General features: G+C 41.9%; 1 protein-coding gene across 1 annotated transcript; it reads right to left on the reverse strand.

Annotated features, from left to right (window-relative positions):
* Positions 1-15,652: 15,652 nt before the first annotated feature.
* Positions 15,653-18,052, reverse strand: LOC310928739 (P2Y purinoceptor 4; the record flags this gene model as incomplete). Its single annotated transcript, XM_083891379.1, has 2 exons — positions 17,815-18,052; positions 15,653-16,760 (listed from the first exon to the last, which is right to left on the reverse strand). The coding sequence occupies exon 2, from the start codon at positions 16,739-16,741 to the stop codon at positions 15,653-15,655; it is 1,089 nt and encodes a 362-aa protein (XP_083747505.1). The 5' UTR covers positions 16,742-16,760; positions 17,815-18,052.
* Positions 18,053-21,219: the final 3,167 nt, after the last annotated feature.

Here is a 21,219-nt window from a genome sequence, read left to right on the forward strand (position 1 = left end):
GGTGTATAGAGGCCCATTTCCTTGTGCAATTCTGCTAATTATGCAGGGCAAAATTATTATTTGGAATAAAAATCATTATTTCTAATCTTGTCAATGTCTTGACTATATTTTCTATTCATTTTGCAACTCTTCTGATGAATAAAAGTGCTGTGTAGGTGACCGCAAACTTTTGAACGGTGGTGTATATTACAATAATTATTGATTCCGATTTGCCATGATCTTGATTTGCGATACAACCCGGCCTTAACCTCGACCACCTAAAACAACACACGTGAACAGACTGAAACACAACTCTCCCCACAGCATCGTCCTGAATCCCCCTCCCTCCACCCGCCACTCCCCCCCCCCCCCGCCTCTCTTTTACTTTTAACCTCCTCCCACTCCGTCCACAAAAATTGAGGACACTCACCGAGCGCTGACTGGTTCCAGTTGTGCTGCGGCTTCCAAATCCCCCGCGTTAGACACACCTTCAACAGCTGGCTGTCAGCCGGGGCCTAAAAAAAAGAGGGGGGGGGGGGAAAGATAGCGATGACATCCCAGACAGCCCAGAGCTTCAGTCCAGGCTTCAGCCATTTGGACAAGACGACCACAAACAACCACCACCGGCACAAGCGCCATGGCAGCTCCCAGTGCAGCAGCACAGACGTATAAAGAGCAGGAGAGACCCAGGCAGTCGCTGGTGTGGTAGTGCACACTGCAGCTGAGCTCTCCCTGCTCTGGGACCCATCTCATTCAGCCAAGATTGCTTCATACAAAAGTTGACAATGCACCAGTGAAAGCCATTGTTGATATTCAACATTTTTTAAATAGCTGAGCAGAATAGACAACATGGCAGGCTGCAAAACTTGGCAAGGGAAAACTGACCTGGAGCTTCCCCCCCCCCCACACACACACACACACATTTGAAAGGGTTGCCACACTGGGTGAGAGGAGAGAGGGCCATTGTGTTATTAAAAAAAAAAAAAAAAGAAGGAAAAAGAAAGAAAAAGAGCTGGTGTGAAAAGAGCTAAAAAACAAAAACACATCTCCCATCCCCAGAGAGCACAATGTTTCCTGTGCAGCAGAAAGAGGACAATCAGCCAGCGCGGTCACAAGCATATACGGATTACCCCAGAAGCAGCACAGAACAATGAAATCAATGCAATCAGATCCATTTTAAAGCAGGATATTATATTTCTGGCATTTGAGCCGAACAAGGAAGCAGAGGAAGGTGGAGTTGGTACAAAAAAAAAAATAAACCGAATAAAGCGCTCGCCTGCCGCCTGTGTGTGTTAAATCCAGCGTGTACTGTAAGACTAAACAGACTAAAATATTCTGCCATTACAGCAGCAGCAGCAGATATGAAAGTCTATCAGTCAAAGCGGGGACTCGGCTCGCGTCCAGAGGAATGTCTTCCACAGGAGCCATCTATTTCTCTAATGTTGCACAGACAAGTATCATACCGCCTGACACTGTTGACGGTGTTCTGTTTCCGTCATTGTCAGGCTGACAAGCGTGCAGATTGATCTGGATATTTAAGAAGCCTTTAACCTTCCATACGTCAGAGCATCCACACAGCGCTGCCCTCGTGCCTCAGCAGCTATTAAAATGTGTGTGCGTGCTCGTGTGTGTGTGTGTGTGTGTGTGTGTGTGCCTTGAGGCGGATCCCAGTGTAGTGTTTCGTGCATCCCCGTGTCTCGAGGTGGGATTGTGGGCCTGAGTGATTAATGTGGACTTAAAAAGCCTTGAAGGAAACAGCTGCATTACCTGGGGGTGCTGTGTGTGTGTGTGTGTGGGGGGGGGGGGGTGTTATCATGCAACACACCACAAATCCATCCACTCGTCACATCTCAACACTGAAAAGTACACTAAACATCAAAAAATAATGTCCTTATCGCCGTCACACCAGTGCTTCTTATGACATGCTTGGGGACAAAAGAGGGGGGGGGGGGCGATTACATGCTCCCAATATCCTCAGCGTTGCCTTATAGTCGCTTATTTTAAGTTGAAACAGGCAGATGAATTACATTTCAAAAGATATCTGACAAAAAAAAAAGAATGAAATAGCAGTTTTATGTCACACCGTACTCCATTTCCCCCCGAGCCTTATTATATAATTCAACTCATATTCAATTAAAGACACACAAAAGGGTGCACAGCAGATAAAAAGAAAGAAATATAATAATATGAGATGGCTTTTTTCCAACAAAAGCAGCTCTTCCTTATAAAAACAATATCAGTATTGAGGCTGAAGCAATTAATCGATTACTTAATTAATCGTCACCTAATTTGATAATCGGTTTGAAGCTTTTTTCATTCTGAAAACAAGATTTCTGATTGTTTTAGCTTCGTAAATGTGAATATTTTCTTGGTTTCTTTGCTTCACATAACAAAGAAATCATTAAAACGGAAGCATTTTGGTTTGTGGACAAAAACGAGACGTTCGAGAACGTCGTCATTTCCAGGTTCGATCAACGTTTTTTTTAACATTTTCTGACAACGTATGGACCAAACGTTTAAATCGAGAAAATAAACGACAAATTAATCGATTGCGGAAATAATCGTTAGCTGCAGCTCGAGCGGTAACTTGACCCACTTCCCCAAACGTGGGGGAAGCACAAACCTCTGCCAAAGCCACCGAGTTGTCAGTCGTGTCAATACACTCTATTATTATTATTGTTGTTTACGATAAATATGTAGTTCCTGCTGTATATATTCAGGTTACTCACAGTCTATACTATACTATTTGTATTTAATATTTCCTATATTGTACATTCATAGTAAGAGTGTGTCGATACACTCTATTATTATTATTGTTATTGTTGTTTACGATGAATATGTAGTTCCTGCTGTATATATTCAGGTTACTCACGGTCTATACTATACTATTTATATTTAATATTTCCTATATTGTACATTCATAGAGGTTAATGCACGTTTATGTATTATCTTGCATTTGTTGCTGTAAAACCATACACACAGGGTTAATAATTATTAAAAAAAAAGATCCATATCAAATCAATACTAAATTCCAATAACTCCTATATATTTTGAGTAATTCTGCAGTGACAGTGCTACTGTTTTGGCTCATGCAGACTCCACATGAGAGTGATTTTGAAGGATCTGAGACGATGCTCTTTTCAAAAGAACACAACACTCGTGGTGGGGGTGGGGGGGGGGTGAACTGACTTACCCTTAACAGAGGAAGTGTATAGTGTCACACGCTGATGTAACGCAGGAGGACGTCATGAAGTAAATCTTTCACCCGGCCCTGGTGGGGAGAGTACGTCGTTAGTCTTGTTGCAACTCGCCCCCAAAAACGTACATGCACAGTGAATACGTATGTACAGTATTTATGCGTACAGTATATATGTGTGTGTGTGTGTGTGTGTGTGTGTGTGTGAGGAAACATGACCAGTCTAGCCCTTTGACATAGGAAGGGACTGGGTTTGAAGATGTATAATTACATTGATTAGGGAGAAATTACAGCCCTGAGAAAGAAGGCAGGACCTGCGTAATCTTAGAGGTGTGTCGCAGAGTTAGAGGGAGGCACAGAGAGAGCAAGAGAGAGGGGAACCTGTGGCGTCTTTACTGAAAATCCATGTTAGTGCCACCCATCACACACTATTAGCTGCCATCAAAGTTCTAATTTTACTCTAGCATTACACGCCGCTCCCCTGTATCCCCCTCCCTCCCCTGCTGGTCTGGATGGTGTAGCCTGGTGGGAAAATGACATTCAATCCGTTGTCCGCCCCATTCAGGCCAAATTGGCAAATGACAGCTCTCCGCCTCTCAGATTTCGGGAAATGAAAAGGTGCCACCGCAAAAAACCATCCGCCTGAGCCTCCAGAAGCTGCCGGGGAAGGAGGAGGAGAAGGAGGAGGAGGAGGAGGAGGTGAAGGAGGAGGAGGAGGAGGAGGAGTGCTGGGGGGAAAGTGAGGCCGCAGGAGTGGACAGCGCAGGGTTAACAGCCTCCCTTGTCCCCCTCGGTCGGTGACAGTGGCTGGACAGAGAACACGGAGAAAGGAGAGAAGAATGCCTACTCAGCAGATCAAAGGAACTTCCCCTCAAGACCAACGGGGAAAAGTTGACCTCGATTCCCCCGATCGGCCGCTTCACCACCGCGGGGCCGAGCAGAGGCGCGCAGACCAGAATACAGCGCGTGTCCTCGCAGAGGTCAACAGCAGCGAGAGGGCGGCACACAGAGTATACGGTTATAGAGATAAGGACTTTGTTATTTTTTAGCAACACGAGTCACAGTTTTCAAAAGTTTTTATACTATTATACTATATTTCTATAAACTAAAACAACAACAAAAAAAAAACTTTACTACATATTGTGAATTATTGAATTAACTGATTAATTCAGCCCAGTTAGACGAGATTTGAGAACAAAGTACAAATAAAGACTGAACTACTAGCATAACGACAACAAAATGAAGAGATTTAATTAAAGTGAAACTGAAAGAAGAAAAACAAGAACTCCATTGTTGCTGTGTCCAAAAGCAATAGGAGAGAATGTGAACTTATCCAGCTCCATTTAAACTCAAGCACACAGAACATATACAAACATATGTATATATATATATAAATATATACTACATACATACACACATATACATGTAAATATACAAATATATATATTTATACATATATATATATACACACATATATATACATATACATATAAATATATATATACATACACACATGCATATATGTATACACACACATTGATATATATATGTATATATACATATATTTATTTTTTTTTTCAAATTCAATTGAACTAAAGTTAGGAATCAAGAACAAGAAAATTATCTTCACGTCCTGTTGCATCACAGTTTTTGGAGGTTTTAGCTCTTTGAACTTATTGAATTAAACTGTGAGTTCGCTGTGGAAGTAAAGTATGAAGGCTGGCTCAAGGAGATTTGGGAATCATTGGGAATGAAAATCAAGCCATGCAAACACACAAACAAAGAAAAGCATGTAAATAAAGATAAGCACATAAACGCATGAACAAACATCGAGGTCCCTCATCAGCACCACGACTAACACGATGTGTTGCTGTAGTCGTGTGTCGCGTCGGCCTTGATGCAACAAGAGCAAATCTTTGTGCGATATTAAGTTTCTGGCATATTTTTGACATATTTTCGGGTATGAATTTGAATAATTTAAGAATTTATAACATGAAAACATTCATCCCTGAGCCACCTGTCGGTCTTCTTGACCCACGTCTCTGAGACGAGAGATTTTTAAAAAATTATTTAAATCATAACCTCTGGGGAAGCAAAAAAAATGATATTAAAAGGACACTTATAAAATATATATATATATATATATATATTATAGTACACACACACAGCACTGGCTTTGATCGAGGTTTTACCACTGCACATGGAGCAAATACATAGAGCATGCTGTGTCTGTATAGTCTGTGTCATACTGGCTGCCTGAATGAATGGTACTCTTACTGCTAATTAAGTGCTAATGGCAGTTCCCCCTGCGGAGAATACTAATTAATTTTCCATTCTTCTGCGGGCTGAGCGCGCACTCCACTGCGGCCTAATGAGGGGAGGCAGGTACATCTTGTCCCAGGCTGGGTTAATAAGCACAACACGGTGGGGTCTGACTAGAGAGGGCCATACCGGGGGGGCTGCTTCCTGTTCCCTAATCTCAGCAGAGCCCCCCTCTCAGAGAACACTCACAATGAGCCATTACAAAGGTAATGAAAGGATTTGTCTCATAACCCCCAGGAAATAGGCAAGTGTGTGTGTCCACCACCACCACCACCTCCCAAAAAGTTTTCTGGCCGTCTGTAAATAACGGGAGGAAATTCTGCATTTAAAATACTAATTTTAAAGATATTTGTGGAGGCGGTGGCGGAATAAAAGGACATGGTTCTATTATTGACACCAGAGAACGGCGCCTCTTATTGGACCACTTTTTTCCCCCCACTGTGTGTCTTCCCTTCCGAATTATGACTTAAAAACTGCTGATGTCTCTTAGAAAACAACTTCTATTTTACATAGTTTCCAGGGGCTGCCCGCGGGAGGGGAGGGGGGGGGGAGAATATGCACTGCTGAAAAATAAATAAACACATTACCTGTTTGGATGCAGAAAAGCCTGGGAATCAGATTCAAAGTGCTGAAGAATGAATGGCTGTGCGAGGTATGCAGTGGGGGGGGGGGGGGGGGGGTTAGTGCGTGCGTGCGCGAGCGTAAACACAGATTGAGGACGCTATTGGAATTACCTGAGGCGAGATAATGGCGGTGCATTAGATTAACTTTCAGTCCTTAAATGCAACACATTTAGGCAATCTTGTCCCCCAAAAACATGTCAATGTCTGAAAGGCCTCCCTCTCGCTATCAGGAGCCTCTGGTCCCCCACACTGATGCAGCTGGCAAGGCGCTAGCGGTGACTGTCAAAAACGAAGCGCCAGATCTAGTTATAAAATAATTGAATTTTCATATCAGAGGGGACCAGAGTCCCGGCAGACAATGGGACTGCTGAGTCCTCTCTGATATTGGCTCAGGCCCTTTGCCATGCGCATGAAATCAGTATGTTAATGTTCCAGGGTTTTCTTTTTTTAAGGGCACTTGTGCTCTCGCGGTGTACGACCGATGCGGTTTCAAAAAAAATTGCAACTATTGATAAGTAGGCAGCCAGCAACCCCGTCGACCCCCTCCTCCCACCCAACATGCCCGCCGCCGCCGCTGCCCCCCCCCCCCCCACACACACCACCACCACCACCACCACCACTAACCCACCAAGACATTCTCGCACCCCCCCCCGCCCCATCCTCCCTCCCCCCCCATTATTAAAATTGTAATTTATTTTTCTAAATCAGAATGACAGCTTGCTTTCTTTTCTCTGCAGCAGGCAGTGAATCACCGGAGCTTTAATTACTTTCGTAACTTCGCTGACCCTGTGAGCGCGCTGCTCTCCCAGAGAAAATGGGACCTCCAACAAAGGCACTCCACAGCCGCCGCCGCCGCCGCCGCCGCCGCCTCGGGTTCATTCAAAATGTGAAAATTTATCAAACTAGGGATTTTTTTGTAAGATTTTGTTAACATTTCACCTCCTATCTTCTTCACACTGCGCCAAAACAACCCTGTTTGCAACAGTTCTCCAGTTCCAGCACTTCCAATAACCCACCCCCCCCCACCACCACCACCACCACCCCGGCCTCCCTCCTACAGAAACTCCAGATAACTAATAAACCTCTCTCTCTGCAGCTCTTTCCCGCTCTGCCTCGAGTTTGTGTTGACTCAACAAGGTCTCTTCAGGTCACCACGGCCAGAGGTCACACCATTATCAGTAACCCTGTCATATCCAGGCCACGGCCTCAGTGAGACAGACAGCACGAGGGCCTCGGGGGTGTGGTGGTGGTGGTGGTGGAGGTGGGGGGGGGGCACAGAGACACAGATCAGCGCTACATTTGATCACTGCACAGATCTTTGGCCCTGCAGTCACCCAGGGTCAAGCTTTACCCAGCAGAGCAATTAAAGTCCATCACACAGTCATCACTCTGACCACAGGACGCCACCGCCGCCACAATGGAGCAGCTTTAGCGTTTGAAAAAAAAAAAAAAAAGAAGAATCAAACGCTTCCAGAAACCCCGACGTAGGCGAGAGCCACGCGGCGTGACTTTTAACGTCGAGCCGCTAAAAAGGTTTCAGACGTTGCCCTTTTCAGCTTTGTCGCCACAAAGTTCAGACGTGTTCCAACAAGATCCCGCCCGGTTTTCCGCGCGCCGCATCTCGCTGCGCCTGACTTATTAAACTAGCTAATATGTTGTAATCCCCCCCCACCCCCCAACCCCGCGCGCCTCCTCCGCGCCCTGCTATCGCATCACACCTTCTCGCTGGCACACTTCTGTTTTCGGGCTGTGCCACAGTGTGAACCGGGGGGCTGTGCAGGCGCACGGTTGGTCTTTTGCTGACTGCCTGATAATTGAATGAGCGATTATCCCTCCCATTAATAGACAATGATACAGAAAGCACTGCCATATGTACGGAATATTAATGAGTGGCTGCAGCAGCCTAGATAAGAGGAGCACCACGCAGTCGCTGTAATAGGGGTTAAAACAATTTGCCCCCCCCCCCCCCCACCCCCTGCACAACCACCCACCCTATCCCTCCTCACACACCGGCTCCCATGCTTTGCACCAACCTAATCCTCCATCCTCTCACCAGCTAAGCAGGCTGCAGGAAACACAGCACCCCCCATGGCCTGCACTTGTGTTTGCCGCCAAGGCCGCCTCGCTTTTGTGTGCGAGTGTGAGCAGGGTCACTCGAACAGCAGCGCGACATGCTAATGACGGGAAGCGGCGAGGGAGTGTTTACTATTTATGTTTTTGGAAAAAAAATGTTTTTTTCTTTGCAACAACAACAGCGAAGCAGGAAAAACTCTTTCTCTTTAAATGAGGATAATCGAGCTCGTTATCTCCTCGTCCAATATTTACCAAGGGCTCCACATCATCGTCTGTGTCTTTATATCCAGTTTTAAAGACTTATTTTTAACTGATGTTGAGCTGAAGTAAAGACGCAAGTGCAGCCGAAGCCCACGCGCGATACAAAGAGCCGTCGAGAATAACCTCCATCAAATTAAATTAAAGGTCGCACAGAGTCAGGCAGGTGAAACATTCGGGGTCACGCTTCTATATGAACCGCCACGCCAATCAATATCTAACATCTATTAGCATTTGGAAAGCAATATTTCCCCTTTTACCTTGCAATAATTGTGCTTAATGCTGTGAAGTACCTTATCATTGGTCTGACGGCAAAAGAAAGGCCAGTTGCCATGGCGACTGTGAAAGCCATTGGTTTCCTTTTCAGCGGAATAATGAACTTCTCTCCTCTGTGTGTCACTCTTCCACTCCACTCTCAGCCTCTTCGATTAAATTCAAGTCCACGCGTCCTTGAAATCCCTCGTCTCTGCCTCGTAATTTTTCTAAACAAGAGGGAGAAACAGAGAGAGAAATGTTCAAGGCTCCACAAATGCATCACTTCAGGCCGAGTGCGTAGGAGGCGGATCTCACAATCGATACAGTATATATATATATATATATATATATATATATATATATATATATTTTTTACATATAAGAAATATCTCCTTTTCACTTTGTGAGTGTACTGACAAAGCTCTGACGGTGTATTCATGAAGGAAGGTTTTTTATAAAGATGATATTTTATAAACTCTGCTTAGGCAGTAATAATTTCACACTCGTATTGAGCCTCTAAGATAACAAAGAAAACTCTGAAAGTGTTGTTCTAAACTGCCCAAAGCAGCTCTCCTTTATAATAATAACAATTACAGTTGCCCTATAAGTGGTATTTTGAATTTAATTTCCCCCAAAATTGTAATATATTATTGTGTTAATCGACCAGCAAGTCACATTTACTGCCGTCACATGAATTCAAGCTTCATTGTTTTTTCCAAAACCCAAAATTCAACAGAATTTTGTTAAAATAAACATTTAAAACATAAACATTGCAGTGTAATGTTTAAACACAATTATTAGATTTAAGCTATTAAGGGACTTTATTATCTGTCAGTATTTTTTTTTGAACATCTTTAATATTATTTGTCTATTTCAATGGAGGTCAGTGAGCAAATAGCACCATTATTAAAGTCAATTAAATGAAGGCCATGAAGTAAAAAGCCTCTTTATTTCATATCCTCGCAATAAACAAAAGCAAAGATATTTGAAAAATGCCAAAGGGAAATTCCATTAAAAATGAATAATGTCGTCTTAAAAACGTATGAAGAACATAGTGTACTTGTCTTATATTATCTGTATTAATAGGCCTTAACATTTGGAATAATTATATTAATTCATCGGGTGAATATTTACATTCAATTAGCTCATTTCTTTTTTTATATATATATATATTTAAAAAACATATGATCAGACCACACAACGAACAGGTGAAGTATCTTAACACAGAGGTGTCAGGCAAACACACTCTGATAGAATATCATTATCATTTGGATCAACAGGCCTATTAGATGATGATTGATTTAATTTAATTTAATTTAATTTAATTAACCCCACCTCCTGGAGGACACACACACACATTCAGTTATCATGATAAAGGCAAACATGCATAATTCTGTTGGTAAAACCCCTCACAATGTTAAAGTGTGGGGAAATGTAGGCTAAGTTGTTTCTGTAAATCCACAGAAATCCAAAATATAAAAGGTATTTAGGGGTGGATTCAAATTCCATAATAACTCCTCTCCTTTTTGAAATTAAAATTGTAGTTTATTTATGTATAGATGAAGAAAATCAGTGTATTACTACATTAGTGAACTGGTATTTTTGTGAAAGGCCTTATAACTATTTACTTATATGCACATTTGCTTCAGAAAGTCAAAATAATAGGGTACATAAAGGCTTAAATTATGAATATGTTCGACCATGTAATTCATAAATTCATGATTCTGAGCCATTTTTATGTTGTTATATATGTAACCTATACAGAAATAAATGTGTAGGTAACTTTGAAACAGTAGGTTAATCTTATTCTATGGTTAAATCTTCTTTAAAAGCCTTGCTTTAGTCACCAAAAGAGCAAAATAAACAACAGTCGAAAGAGAAATAGTTCGACACAACAAACTGATAAAAAATAAAATGTTGAAATATCAAAATCCAGCTGCTTTTAAACATAATTTCACGTTGTTTTGCCCCTTTTTTCCACTCTTTAGTGGCATATAACGCTATATACGTGACACAAGCAACAAAACACGGTTCGAAAATACGTATTTTTCGGTTAATGCGGATAAAAACTTACCAATAATCTCTTTGCTGTGGAACCGGGGCTGAAATTAATGTGTTTATGTTTAGACAAAGTGTGTCACGGTTACAAAAGGTGACGGTTTGGGTTAAAAAGGCTTTAATTTTATACACAAATTACGAAAAGGCGGGAAACTCAAAACAGACAAAACTGTCAGTTCGTGTGCGCTGATGATTTATGTCGTATTTCCGGGTCGTGAGGCTGGTTCCTGGTTCCCCCCTCTTTTTCCTGCTCCCGTGTGAAACACGCACCACAGCGCCACAGTTCCGCAGAAAAACAAACAAACAAATATTTCATTATTTATTCTTCAAAATAAAGTTTAAGTTTTAAGTTTGCAGTTTACACATTTTAAACTTATCTGACCTTATTTTTATTAGGACACACACACACACAAAACAGCCGGGAGAGGGAGTTTTGTCTCAATGAGGCCACACGGAGGCGCTGGTGAGTCACTGTCACAGCAGTACACACACACACACAGTCGATTCACAGCAGTTTCCAATGCTTTGTACATATAAACAATATAAAGCAGAAAAACATTCATCAAAAAGTGCATTAAAAAAATAATAAAAGAACTAGTGTGTAAAAAAAATTATTTTACATTAAAATAAACATGTTTGTCATCTCAAATTGCATCAAATCAAAAAGGTGCACGATATTAGCATTTGTTTATCTTTGAAATAAGACATACATCATATATTATATACAAATGTGACCCACAATTGATTCCTTTACCTAGAATAAGGTCACAGAAATAATCAGTAATAATTATATTAAGATGGTTTTATAGTCAAATTAGACACTAACTGTCTGCACTGTGAACAGAGAGTATATCAGCAGCGGTTGCTGTGGTAATAATAAAGATTGACATATTATCCATAGTTGTGGTGCACGGCTTTGAACTCCAGAAAACACAGAAACAGAACAGTGCATTCATTCCTCTGTCATGTCAAGGTGTAGAACTCCTGAGAAAGTGCTATTTATCCCTGTTTCAGTTCACCGTTCTCTGCAGTATATTATTGAATAATTCTTTAAAGGGTCCAGAGAGTAAAAAAAAAATAATTGGTGAAAATATTTTTATTTGGCTAAACATAATTATTTAACAGCCCACAATAGACAAAACTAAATATCTCTTCAACTGAAGGCTACATGGAAGAGAAGATGGAGGTGAGGGATATTAGGATACTAAGCTGCAACATTCAGCTTCTTTGAATTAATGTTACTTCATTTTCAATTTTACACACTGCATTTCGCCATATGTCAGCATGGGATTGGCACCGACAACCCCCTTTGCCGCAACCTTCATATTATGGAGAATAAAGCAGTAGAAGACGGATGTATGGAATTTTACGCACTGTACCTTTAAGAGTGACGCAAAAAAAGGCAAAATTGAAATTTAATTTGAGCCGTCTGACTGTTTAGATTGATTTAATAGTAATATTTATTACACATTTTATTTCCAACACTCAATGAAACAAAAAACATACTTTTTATTGTATGTGTGTTAATATAAAAGATCAATAAACTCTATGTTAGCTGTGCGTCGCTCGTAGAGTTAGAGGAGGTCACTTTTATTTATTGTGCATGAAAATAACAAGCATTGTTGAAAATGTGAAGAATATATCGGTTTTATTTAAAAAAAAAAAAAAGTAGAATTCTCATCTGTGTGGACACTCGTGATTCTGACGATCCACTCTATGAAAATCAGAATTTGTGATTTACCTTCATGGTTTTTTACACTTTTTATTTAGTCAACACAAAGAATAGGAAACAGTAAAGTCAGTAAATTCTTAGAAATAAGGGTTCCAAAAGGGTCGTTCTACAAGGGCTGAGGTTCTACCTGGAACCAAAGGGTTTTTCAAGGGTTCTTGGTAACACTCATGGTTCCAGTAAGAACCATTTTGATCCAGAGAACCCTTTTAAAACCCCTTTACTGAAAAAAGGGTTTTAAAAGGGTTCTTGGTTCTACCTGGAGCCAAAAAGGGTTCTCCTATGAGGACAAACCGAAGAACCTCACATGGTTCTACTTAGCACTTTTATTTCTAAGAGTGTACCAAAACTCCCGTGACTGATTTCCTCTGAAAAACATCTCATTTCTACTTCATCGCCCGACTCGTTTCGACTCACACATCTCACTTTCTCACTCTCACTTCTGCTCCACATTCACACAGCTTAGCTGGGATTATTTTGTTTCCCCCATAAATTAGTCACAAATTCCACATTCCACTTGGGTGATAAGCAGGAAGGATCGCACTTGCTCACAACATACGGCAAAACGCGATGTGGTTTCACTGCTGCGTTCACATCCTACAACACAAATGAGTTGAAAACTTCAGTTTCCATGTGTCCTCACAAGAAGAAGAAGAAGAAGAAGAAGGAAAATCCCTTATCGCTGTGATGAGGCGTGGGTGGTGGTGGTGGTGGTGAGAGTGATGTCTTCTCCAGCTCAGTCCCTCTTTGCTTTTCTGAGGAAAAACAGCAGCTGGAGACGTTGAAGGACAAAAACAGCTGTGTGGACCAGGAGCTGCACTGGCTGTAACGACAGTTTCTGGGTAACGCACAAACACTGTCGATGAAAACAGGAAATGGACTATGCCTCGTAAGTGCCCCGATATTTGACCGATATAAATATTGATCTGTTCAACGTGTGTGTGTGTATTGAATCCAGTCCAGAAGGTGGCAGCCCAAAAGAAAGACATATTAAGATTCCCTTATGAGTCCCGCAGTGGGGAAATTTCCAATTTCTGCATTTTAACCCATCCGTGAGTTAGTGAACACACACAGCACACAGTGAGGTGAAGTACATGCTAACCCAGGCGCTCGGGGAGCAGCGAGGGGGTCAGGTGCCTTGCTCAAGGGCACTTCAGCTGCGGACAGGTCGGGATTTCGAACCGGCTACCCTCCCTCCCGACCACCCTAGACATGTGACTAGAGCTGAAACAATGAATCGATGAATCGATTTGAAGCTTTTTTCATGATTAAAACCAGATTTCTGATTGTTTTAGCTTCTTAAATGTGAACATTTTCTTTGTTTCTTTGCTCCACAAAACAAAGAAATCGTTAAAACTCAATCATTTTTGGTTTGTGGACAAAACAAAGGCATTCGAGAACATCGTCATTTCCAGGTGTGTCAAACGCTGGATGGAGCAATGGAGAAAATAATCGACAGATTAATCGATTACGAAAATAATTGTTAGCTGCAGCTCTACATGTGATGATTTTTCAACTTACTAGTTGAGAATATTGATCTCTTTCTTATGAACTGTCACTGAACACGTTTTGGACTTTCTCTAAGGACAAGATCATTGCGATCAGTGTTGACCAACAAATATTTTGTTACTGTACTTAAGTACAAAATTCCACGCATGTGTATTTTAATTTTGTTACTTATATTTCAAACAACTTTGACACTACGTATCCTCTGACTGTCTTTGTTACTCGTTACTACCAAAACAAATCAGAAGAAGAAGAGTTGGTAATGGTCTGTATTTACTGTTTATAGAGCTTCTCTAGTCTTGATGAGCTGCCATTCACACGCCGCAACATGGGGTTGAGTGTCTTACTCAAGGACACATATAGACTAGCATAGGAAGGAATTGAACCCCTAACCCTAACCCCAACCCCAACCCTAACCCAAGCCCAAAAACAACTCGCTCTATCACTGAGCCACCATGGCTCAAATCCAACTCTAACTAACTAACTTTTGATAATTCAACTTCTACCAAAGTCATTTTCTGGTGAAGATACTTGTACTTTTACTCAAGTATCCTTTTGAGGTACTTTATACAAATTTTGAATAAACTACTGACTATTATTATCCAAAATGAACACTTGTTTTTCACAGATATTTTAACATATGAACACCCTGTGCCAAAGAACTCACTCAGAATTTCACGCAAAGACGAACCAAAGGATGCCGAGTTCTGTGTACTAATACCTTTGTGGTGAAAGACTGTATGTATAGGGGGAAAATTAACAAAACATCGTGTTAAGAATGTCACAGAAGGTGAGTGGAACTCAAACGTGCTCTTTTAAATACTATAACACAGAGAGTCAAAGACTATATTGCACTATTGACTAGCATAGTCAGGAATTGAACCCACAACGCTAACTCGTGCTACCACTGTGCTAACATGGGTCAATCCTAACTCTAAAATCACTTTTCTGGTGAAGATACTTGTACTTTTACTCAAGTATCCCTTTGAGGTACTTTATACGAGACCGATTACTAGCATCTCGTTTACTTTCTCTCTGAATTTCACGCAAAGACGAACCAAAGGATGCTGAGTTCCGTGTACTAATACCTCTGTGGTGAAAGACTGTATGCTAAGGGGGAAAATGAACAAAACGTTGTGTTAAGAACGTCACAGAAGGTGAGTGGAACTCAAACGTGCTCATTTAAATACCAGTAACACAGAGAGTCAAAGTATGGGCTTTGCACTATTGACTATTTTGCACTGTTGACTAGCATAGTCAGGAATTGAACCCACAACCCTAACCCCAAGACAACTTGCTCTACCACTGAGCTACCATGGCTCAATCCTAACTCTAAAATCATTACTTTTGATTCTTAAGAACAGTTAATGTCATACTTCAACTTCTACCAAAGTCATTTTCTGGTGAAGATACTTTTTTACCTCTGTGGTAAAAGACTGTATGCTAAGGGGGAAAATGAACAAAACGTCGTGTTAAGAACGTCACAGAAGGCGAGTGGAACTCAAACGTGCTCTTTTAAATACCAGTAACACAGAGAGTCAAAGACCATATTGCACTCTAGCAAGATTCCAAACCTTTCAGTGCAAAAAAAACAAAACAGGTAAATATGTTGCTTTAGAGAAGCTTTGGAGCAGAAAGACCCGAGAGTTCCCGCTAGCTCATCACCTCTGCTCTGTGTCCTTTGAGAGCCGTGTTACAGTAAACCATGGAGATGTCATGGTTACTGTTCAGCTGCCTCTGCGGCGGCTGCTCCGGCGTTTGACTGCTCACCGCCTGTTTCTTCCCCGTGAGGACGTACTTCATTTTGGAGCGGTAGTGATCCCCGGCGAGGAAATACAGGATGGGGTCAATGCAGCTGTTGACGCTGGCCAGCGGCCTGGTGATTTTGTACGCAAAGTTGACGACGTTCAGGTAGCTGCAGTCGCGCTGGAGCACGCGCGACGTGTAGTACAGCGTCCGCGTGATGTGGAACGGCACGAAGCTCACGGCGAACACCACCAGCACCACGACGATGAGCTTGATGGACTTCTGACGCGACGCGCCGCTCTGCCGGCCCGCCGATAGGCCGCGGCGGGGCCGGCACAGGGTCCGCGCCATCAGGCAGTAGCACACCACGATGACCGCGAACGGGACGCCAAAGAGCAGCGCCATGACGACGGAGCTGTAGTCCACGTACTCCTCAAAGGCCTGCTGGCTGGTCGTGTCGTGGCACAGCGTGTCGTTGTCCCGCCTGGACGTGGTGACAAAGATGAGGTTGGGCACCAAGCACACGGTCACCACGCACCACACCATGCCGCACACCAGGTGGGCGTGGCGCGGCTTCACCGCAGTCAGCGCCTTGATGGGATGGCAGATGCCCAGGTAGCGGTGCACGCTGATGCAGGTGAGGAGCAGGATGCTGCAGTAGAGGTTGGCGTAGAAGAGGAAGCGCACTATCTTGCAGGCGGCCACGCCGAACGGCCAGTGGCTGCGGTTGGCGTAGTAGTAGATGAGCGTGGGCAGCGAGAGCACGTACAGGAAGTCGGACAGCGCCAGGTGGAACATGAACACCGTGCTCGGGTTCCACGGACGCATCTTCAGGAAGATCCACAGAGCCGTGGCGTTGAGCACGAAGCCGACCACGAACACGAGACTGTAGGACACGGGCAGCAGGATGTATTTGAACTCTTCGTCGAAGCGGCAGCTGGAGTTGAAGACGGAGATGAAGACGGTGGAGTGGTTGAGTGCGTCGTGAGTCTCCATGATGTTCTGGCGTCTACGCCTACAGTGAAAACACACAGATTCACTTTCGTTATCGATGGATCTGTCATTGATAAGTTGTTCTCAGAAAATCTCAGAAAATTAAACTACATTCTTCATACTGTTCAAATGTTTGGGGTCACTTATTTTTGAATGAGTGTAACATCTATCTATAAAGCAAGTTGCGTCTGTGTGTCTGTCTCTACTTTGCGGCTAACTCTACGAACTTGTTTCCAAAGGTGAGCTAGCGAGGCTACGATTAGCATTAGCGTAGGGCTAACATAATCCAAACGCCGTGCAACCTCATTATAGGCACAATGCAAATGTTTTCATTTTCGATTAGCATTAGCGTAGCTAGACGTTGTGACTGTCAGCCACGCCAGCTAACGTTGTGCCTAATGAGGTTGCACAGTGTTTGTATCATGTTAGCCTTTACGTTCCTTATCATGCATTTACCATAACTGAAAAATCTTCTACAGCTCTCACTATAGGAATATATACTTACATATACATACTCAGAAATACACTCTATACGTTGTTAATGTGGTAAACGACGAATTCTCGCTGCAAACTTCTGGTTTTTAATGGAATATGTACATATTGGGTGTATAGAGGCACATTTCCAGTGTTCTAATGGTACATTGTGTTTGCTAATGGTGTTAGAAGACTATTGGATGATTAGAAAACCCTTGTGCAATGATGTTAGCACAGCTGAAAACAGTTTTACTGCTTCTTTGCCAAAATGGCAAAATGACTATTTCGAATAAAAATCATTATTTCTAATCTTGTCAATGTCTTGACTATATTTTCTATTCATTTTGCAACTCTTTTGATGAATAAAAGTGTGACTTTTAATGGAAAACACAACAAAAATTATAAAGTTGAGCCCAAACTTTTGAACCGTAGTGTATATTAATAGAAAAAAAAAGATTATAAATTACTATTATCCTCATTTCATATGACAGTGGCTGATTAGTAATCTATAACCATGATTTAATCGAGTTAAACAGATTAATCTTTAGACTCACACAGGTAAATAGAGTCATTTGCACCTGTTTGTGGTGGTTTTCACTCACTTGTCTGCGCACTCCTGAGGATATTTGCACCTGTTTTCTTTCTGCGCCAGCGTTGGTTTTCAAGTCTTGAAAATGTGTTGTATTTTTTGACGGAGATTCACTGTCGATCCACATCTGTTCACATCTGCTTTTCTACACAACAACAACAACAACAACAACAACAACACACGAGCTCAGAAACTCCACACACACACACTTAACGTAAGAACGCGATTGTCGTTACGCACGCGCTACTGTACTCACCGACTCGCCCTCATCCAAACAACAACCACAACAACAACAACAACACATGGAATCCGATTAATCGTGAAGTTTCACTGCTCACACGCTGTGAAACTTCAGTAGTCTCTCTCTCTCTCTCTCTCTCTCTCTCTTTACGCACGGATATATCCACACTCAGCTCAGATCTGTGGAGGTGGAAGTCCTGGAGTTCACTACTGCTGTAAACACACAGACAACTGCAGGGCGCATGACCACACACACACACACACACACACACACACACACACACACACACACACACACACACACGGGGAGAGAGAGAGAGAGAGAGAGAGAGAGAGAGAGAGAGAGAGAGAGAGAGAGAGAGAGAGAGGGACTACTGTTCTCAGCTTATAAATAATTAATAAATACCATGCATACCATCATTTACCCTTAATTACCCTTAACCATCACAAATAAATACCCTTAACCTATAATAAGCCTATTTTTATGGTGTGAAAGTACACGAGGAGCAGCCAAAAGTCCTCACTTCCTGTGTTTTACAAGTTTTTGTGGTTGGTCCTCACAAAGATACACAAGTATATACTCTGTCTAACACACACACACACACACACACACACACACACACACACACACACACACACATGGATGAAATGGGAAGTGACATTGCTGAGTGGACAAAAAACTGCCGCCTCCAAGATAGTTCCTGGAGTAAAGTCAAGTCTTGATCCAGCTGAACCGCTTTTAAACTGCATTTACATAATCCAGGATTGAAATTATAATCTCAATAATCTCTCAGTGCACATTACTAGATATGATGACACTTTTTTTTTTTTTTTTTAACCACTGCTTCCTGGAGCTTTTTCTATTTAGACAACTGTTTTCTTCTAATTAACAGCGAGACATCACCATTTTCTTATCATACTACCCTACACTCTTAGAAATAAGGGTTCCAAAGAAAGGGTTTTCTGAATAAAAAAGGGTTTTAAAAGGGTTCTTGGTGGAACACAACAAAAGGGTTTCAGGTAGAACCTTTATAAAAAGGTTCCTTATAATGAAAACCACCACAAACAGGTGCAAATGACTCGCAAATGACTAGTTCCTCCCTTTAAGGAACTACTACTTTAAAAGGTTCTGCCTGGAGCCAAAAAGGGTTCTCAGGACAAGCCAAAGGACCTTATATGGTTCAACTGAGCACTTTTTATTTCTAAGAGTGTAGTATAAAGTATTGTGATGTTGTGATTGTGAAATGAAGTGCTCCTATATACAAACACAGCCACATATTTATAGCCTGTTGATGCGTTTACACCCTGTCAAATTTCAAATAAGCACCACATCGCCGTAATAATCTCGCTACGACGTTTCAGCGTGTGACATTTCTGCTTTATCATTTTTATTATTATTATTATTATTATTATTATTATTATTATGTAAAACATCTAAGCAGCTCCTGCACCACCGTGAAACCACCTTTCCCCACATCCAGGAAATAAAAGTCATTCCCATGACAACTCGCACGCTAATGGCTAAATGTTATGTAAGTTAATATTTGCCCAGCTGCACATTAGTTCATAAAGCGGCTAAACACTCGCTCAGCGGAGCCGTGACAGGACTTATCTCCTCTGGTTTCTTTCTTTTAAGCCTGTCATAAAGGAATAAAGGAATAAAGGTATAAAAACAGGGCAGGATGAGCTGTTGTTCCAGACACGCAATCAACTCAAGTGGCATGGTGGTGTTGACTTAATAGGCTACCAAAATGTGAGTGTGATTTTTATATCCATGGTCACAACCAGAAGCCGGGAAACCTTCCACTCGAATAAACCAAAGCCATTTGGAATGAATTGTGCTTTGTGATTAGTAATAGCAAAGAGCTTGTACGTGTTGTGAAAGGTTAAATCATCATTATTCTTACTTGTTACAATTTTAGGTTAAAAAATAACCACAATAACTGATCTTAAACAATTTCTGGTCATTTTATATTTGGTAAAAAAAATAAACTCCATGTAGGTCATTACTTTCAAAACGACCTCTTCACCTCGATCACAGATGCAGACGCGTCACAGTCGGGGTTTGCTGGTAATGAGCGTCACTGTTTGTGTATGGTGTGTGTGTGTGTGTGTGTGTGTGTGTGTGTGTGGTAGACACAGAGGAATGTGAGTGGGCCACTGACAAAGCGCGTTGTTCATCGGGGAGAACAGAGTGCCGGCGCAGGGCGGATAGATTTATGGCATCAAAGGGGGGGAATTCACGTTAACACAAATGCAAGTAGCAGATTGTGGGGGAGCTGTTAAAGGTCCAGTGTGGAACATTTACAAGGGTTTATAGGCCGAGGTTGAATCAACTACCTATAAGTCAGTGTGTAATGGTCTGATGGTTTTTGTAGCTTTATAATAAGCCTTTTACATATGCTTCACACAAAGGGGCCTTGCTTCACAGATGACCTCATTTTGCACCGTGTTTTTGCACCCAATTTGCATTTTGTAGCGGAAGCTTACTATGCAAACCAACAAGTTATTTCTGGTATGCAAAGGCAACTGTTGTTGAAGGGGTTGGGCTAATTATATTCAGGCCGTCTGGATTTATTTTTGACTTTACAGCTGTAGTAGAATTGTCAAAAAGTGCTTCTGCGGCCTTTTTCCAAGCTAACATCAACTTCCATTATTTGGCAGTTATTCACCATTACTGTGTGTTTTGACAGTTGAAGAACACGTTCAAATACTGCCGTTTTTCCACAATACATTTCTAGCACGGCATTGTAGCTCCTCGAAACTGGTTTACACGTGAAAAAAACAACAACTAGTGACTTGTAAAGTAGTTGTTTTCAGTGTATTGAATCATTAGAATCAGTTCATTTAAAAGATTACTTCAGTAATTAGTAAAACGGGTTGTGATTCCTTGTTTTTCAAGTATTTTTAAATGATTTAGTTAGTTTGGCATCGTTTGGTTTGATTCTTATGTCGGACGTCGCGCTCACGACTCTTCCAGTGACGACACTCTCTGACCAATCAGTGGCCGGTAGTCTGTCCAGGTCACAACCTCGCTAGATAAAAAAGTACCAGGTACTATCGCTAATGGAAAAGCAAAAAAAAAAACAAAGAGTAGAGCAGAGCCGTGCTAGAACTGTATAGTGGAAAAGTGTCATTGATCCTGTTGCGGGGCTGCATTTTAAATATGAAGATAACT

Source organism: Microchirus variegatus (genome assembly GCF_963457635.1).
Source record: "Microchirus variegatus genome assembly, chromosome: 6".
Lineage (NCBI taxonomy): Eukaryota > Metazoa > Chordata > Actinopteri > Pleuronectiformes > Soleidae > Microchirus > Microchirus variegatus.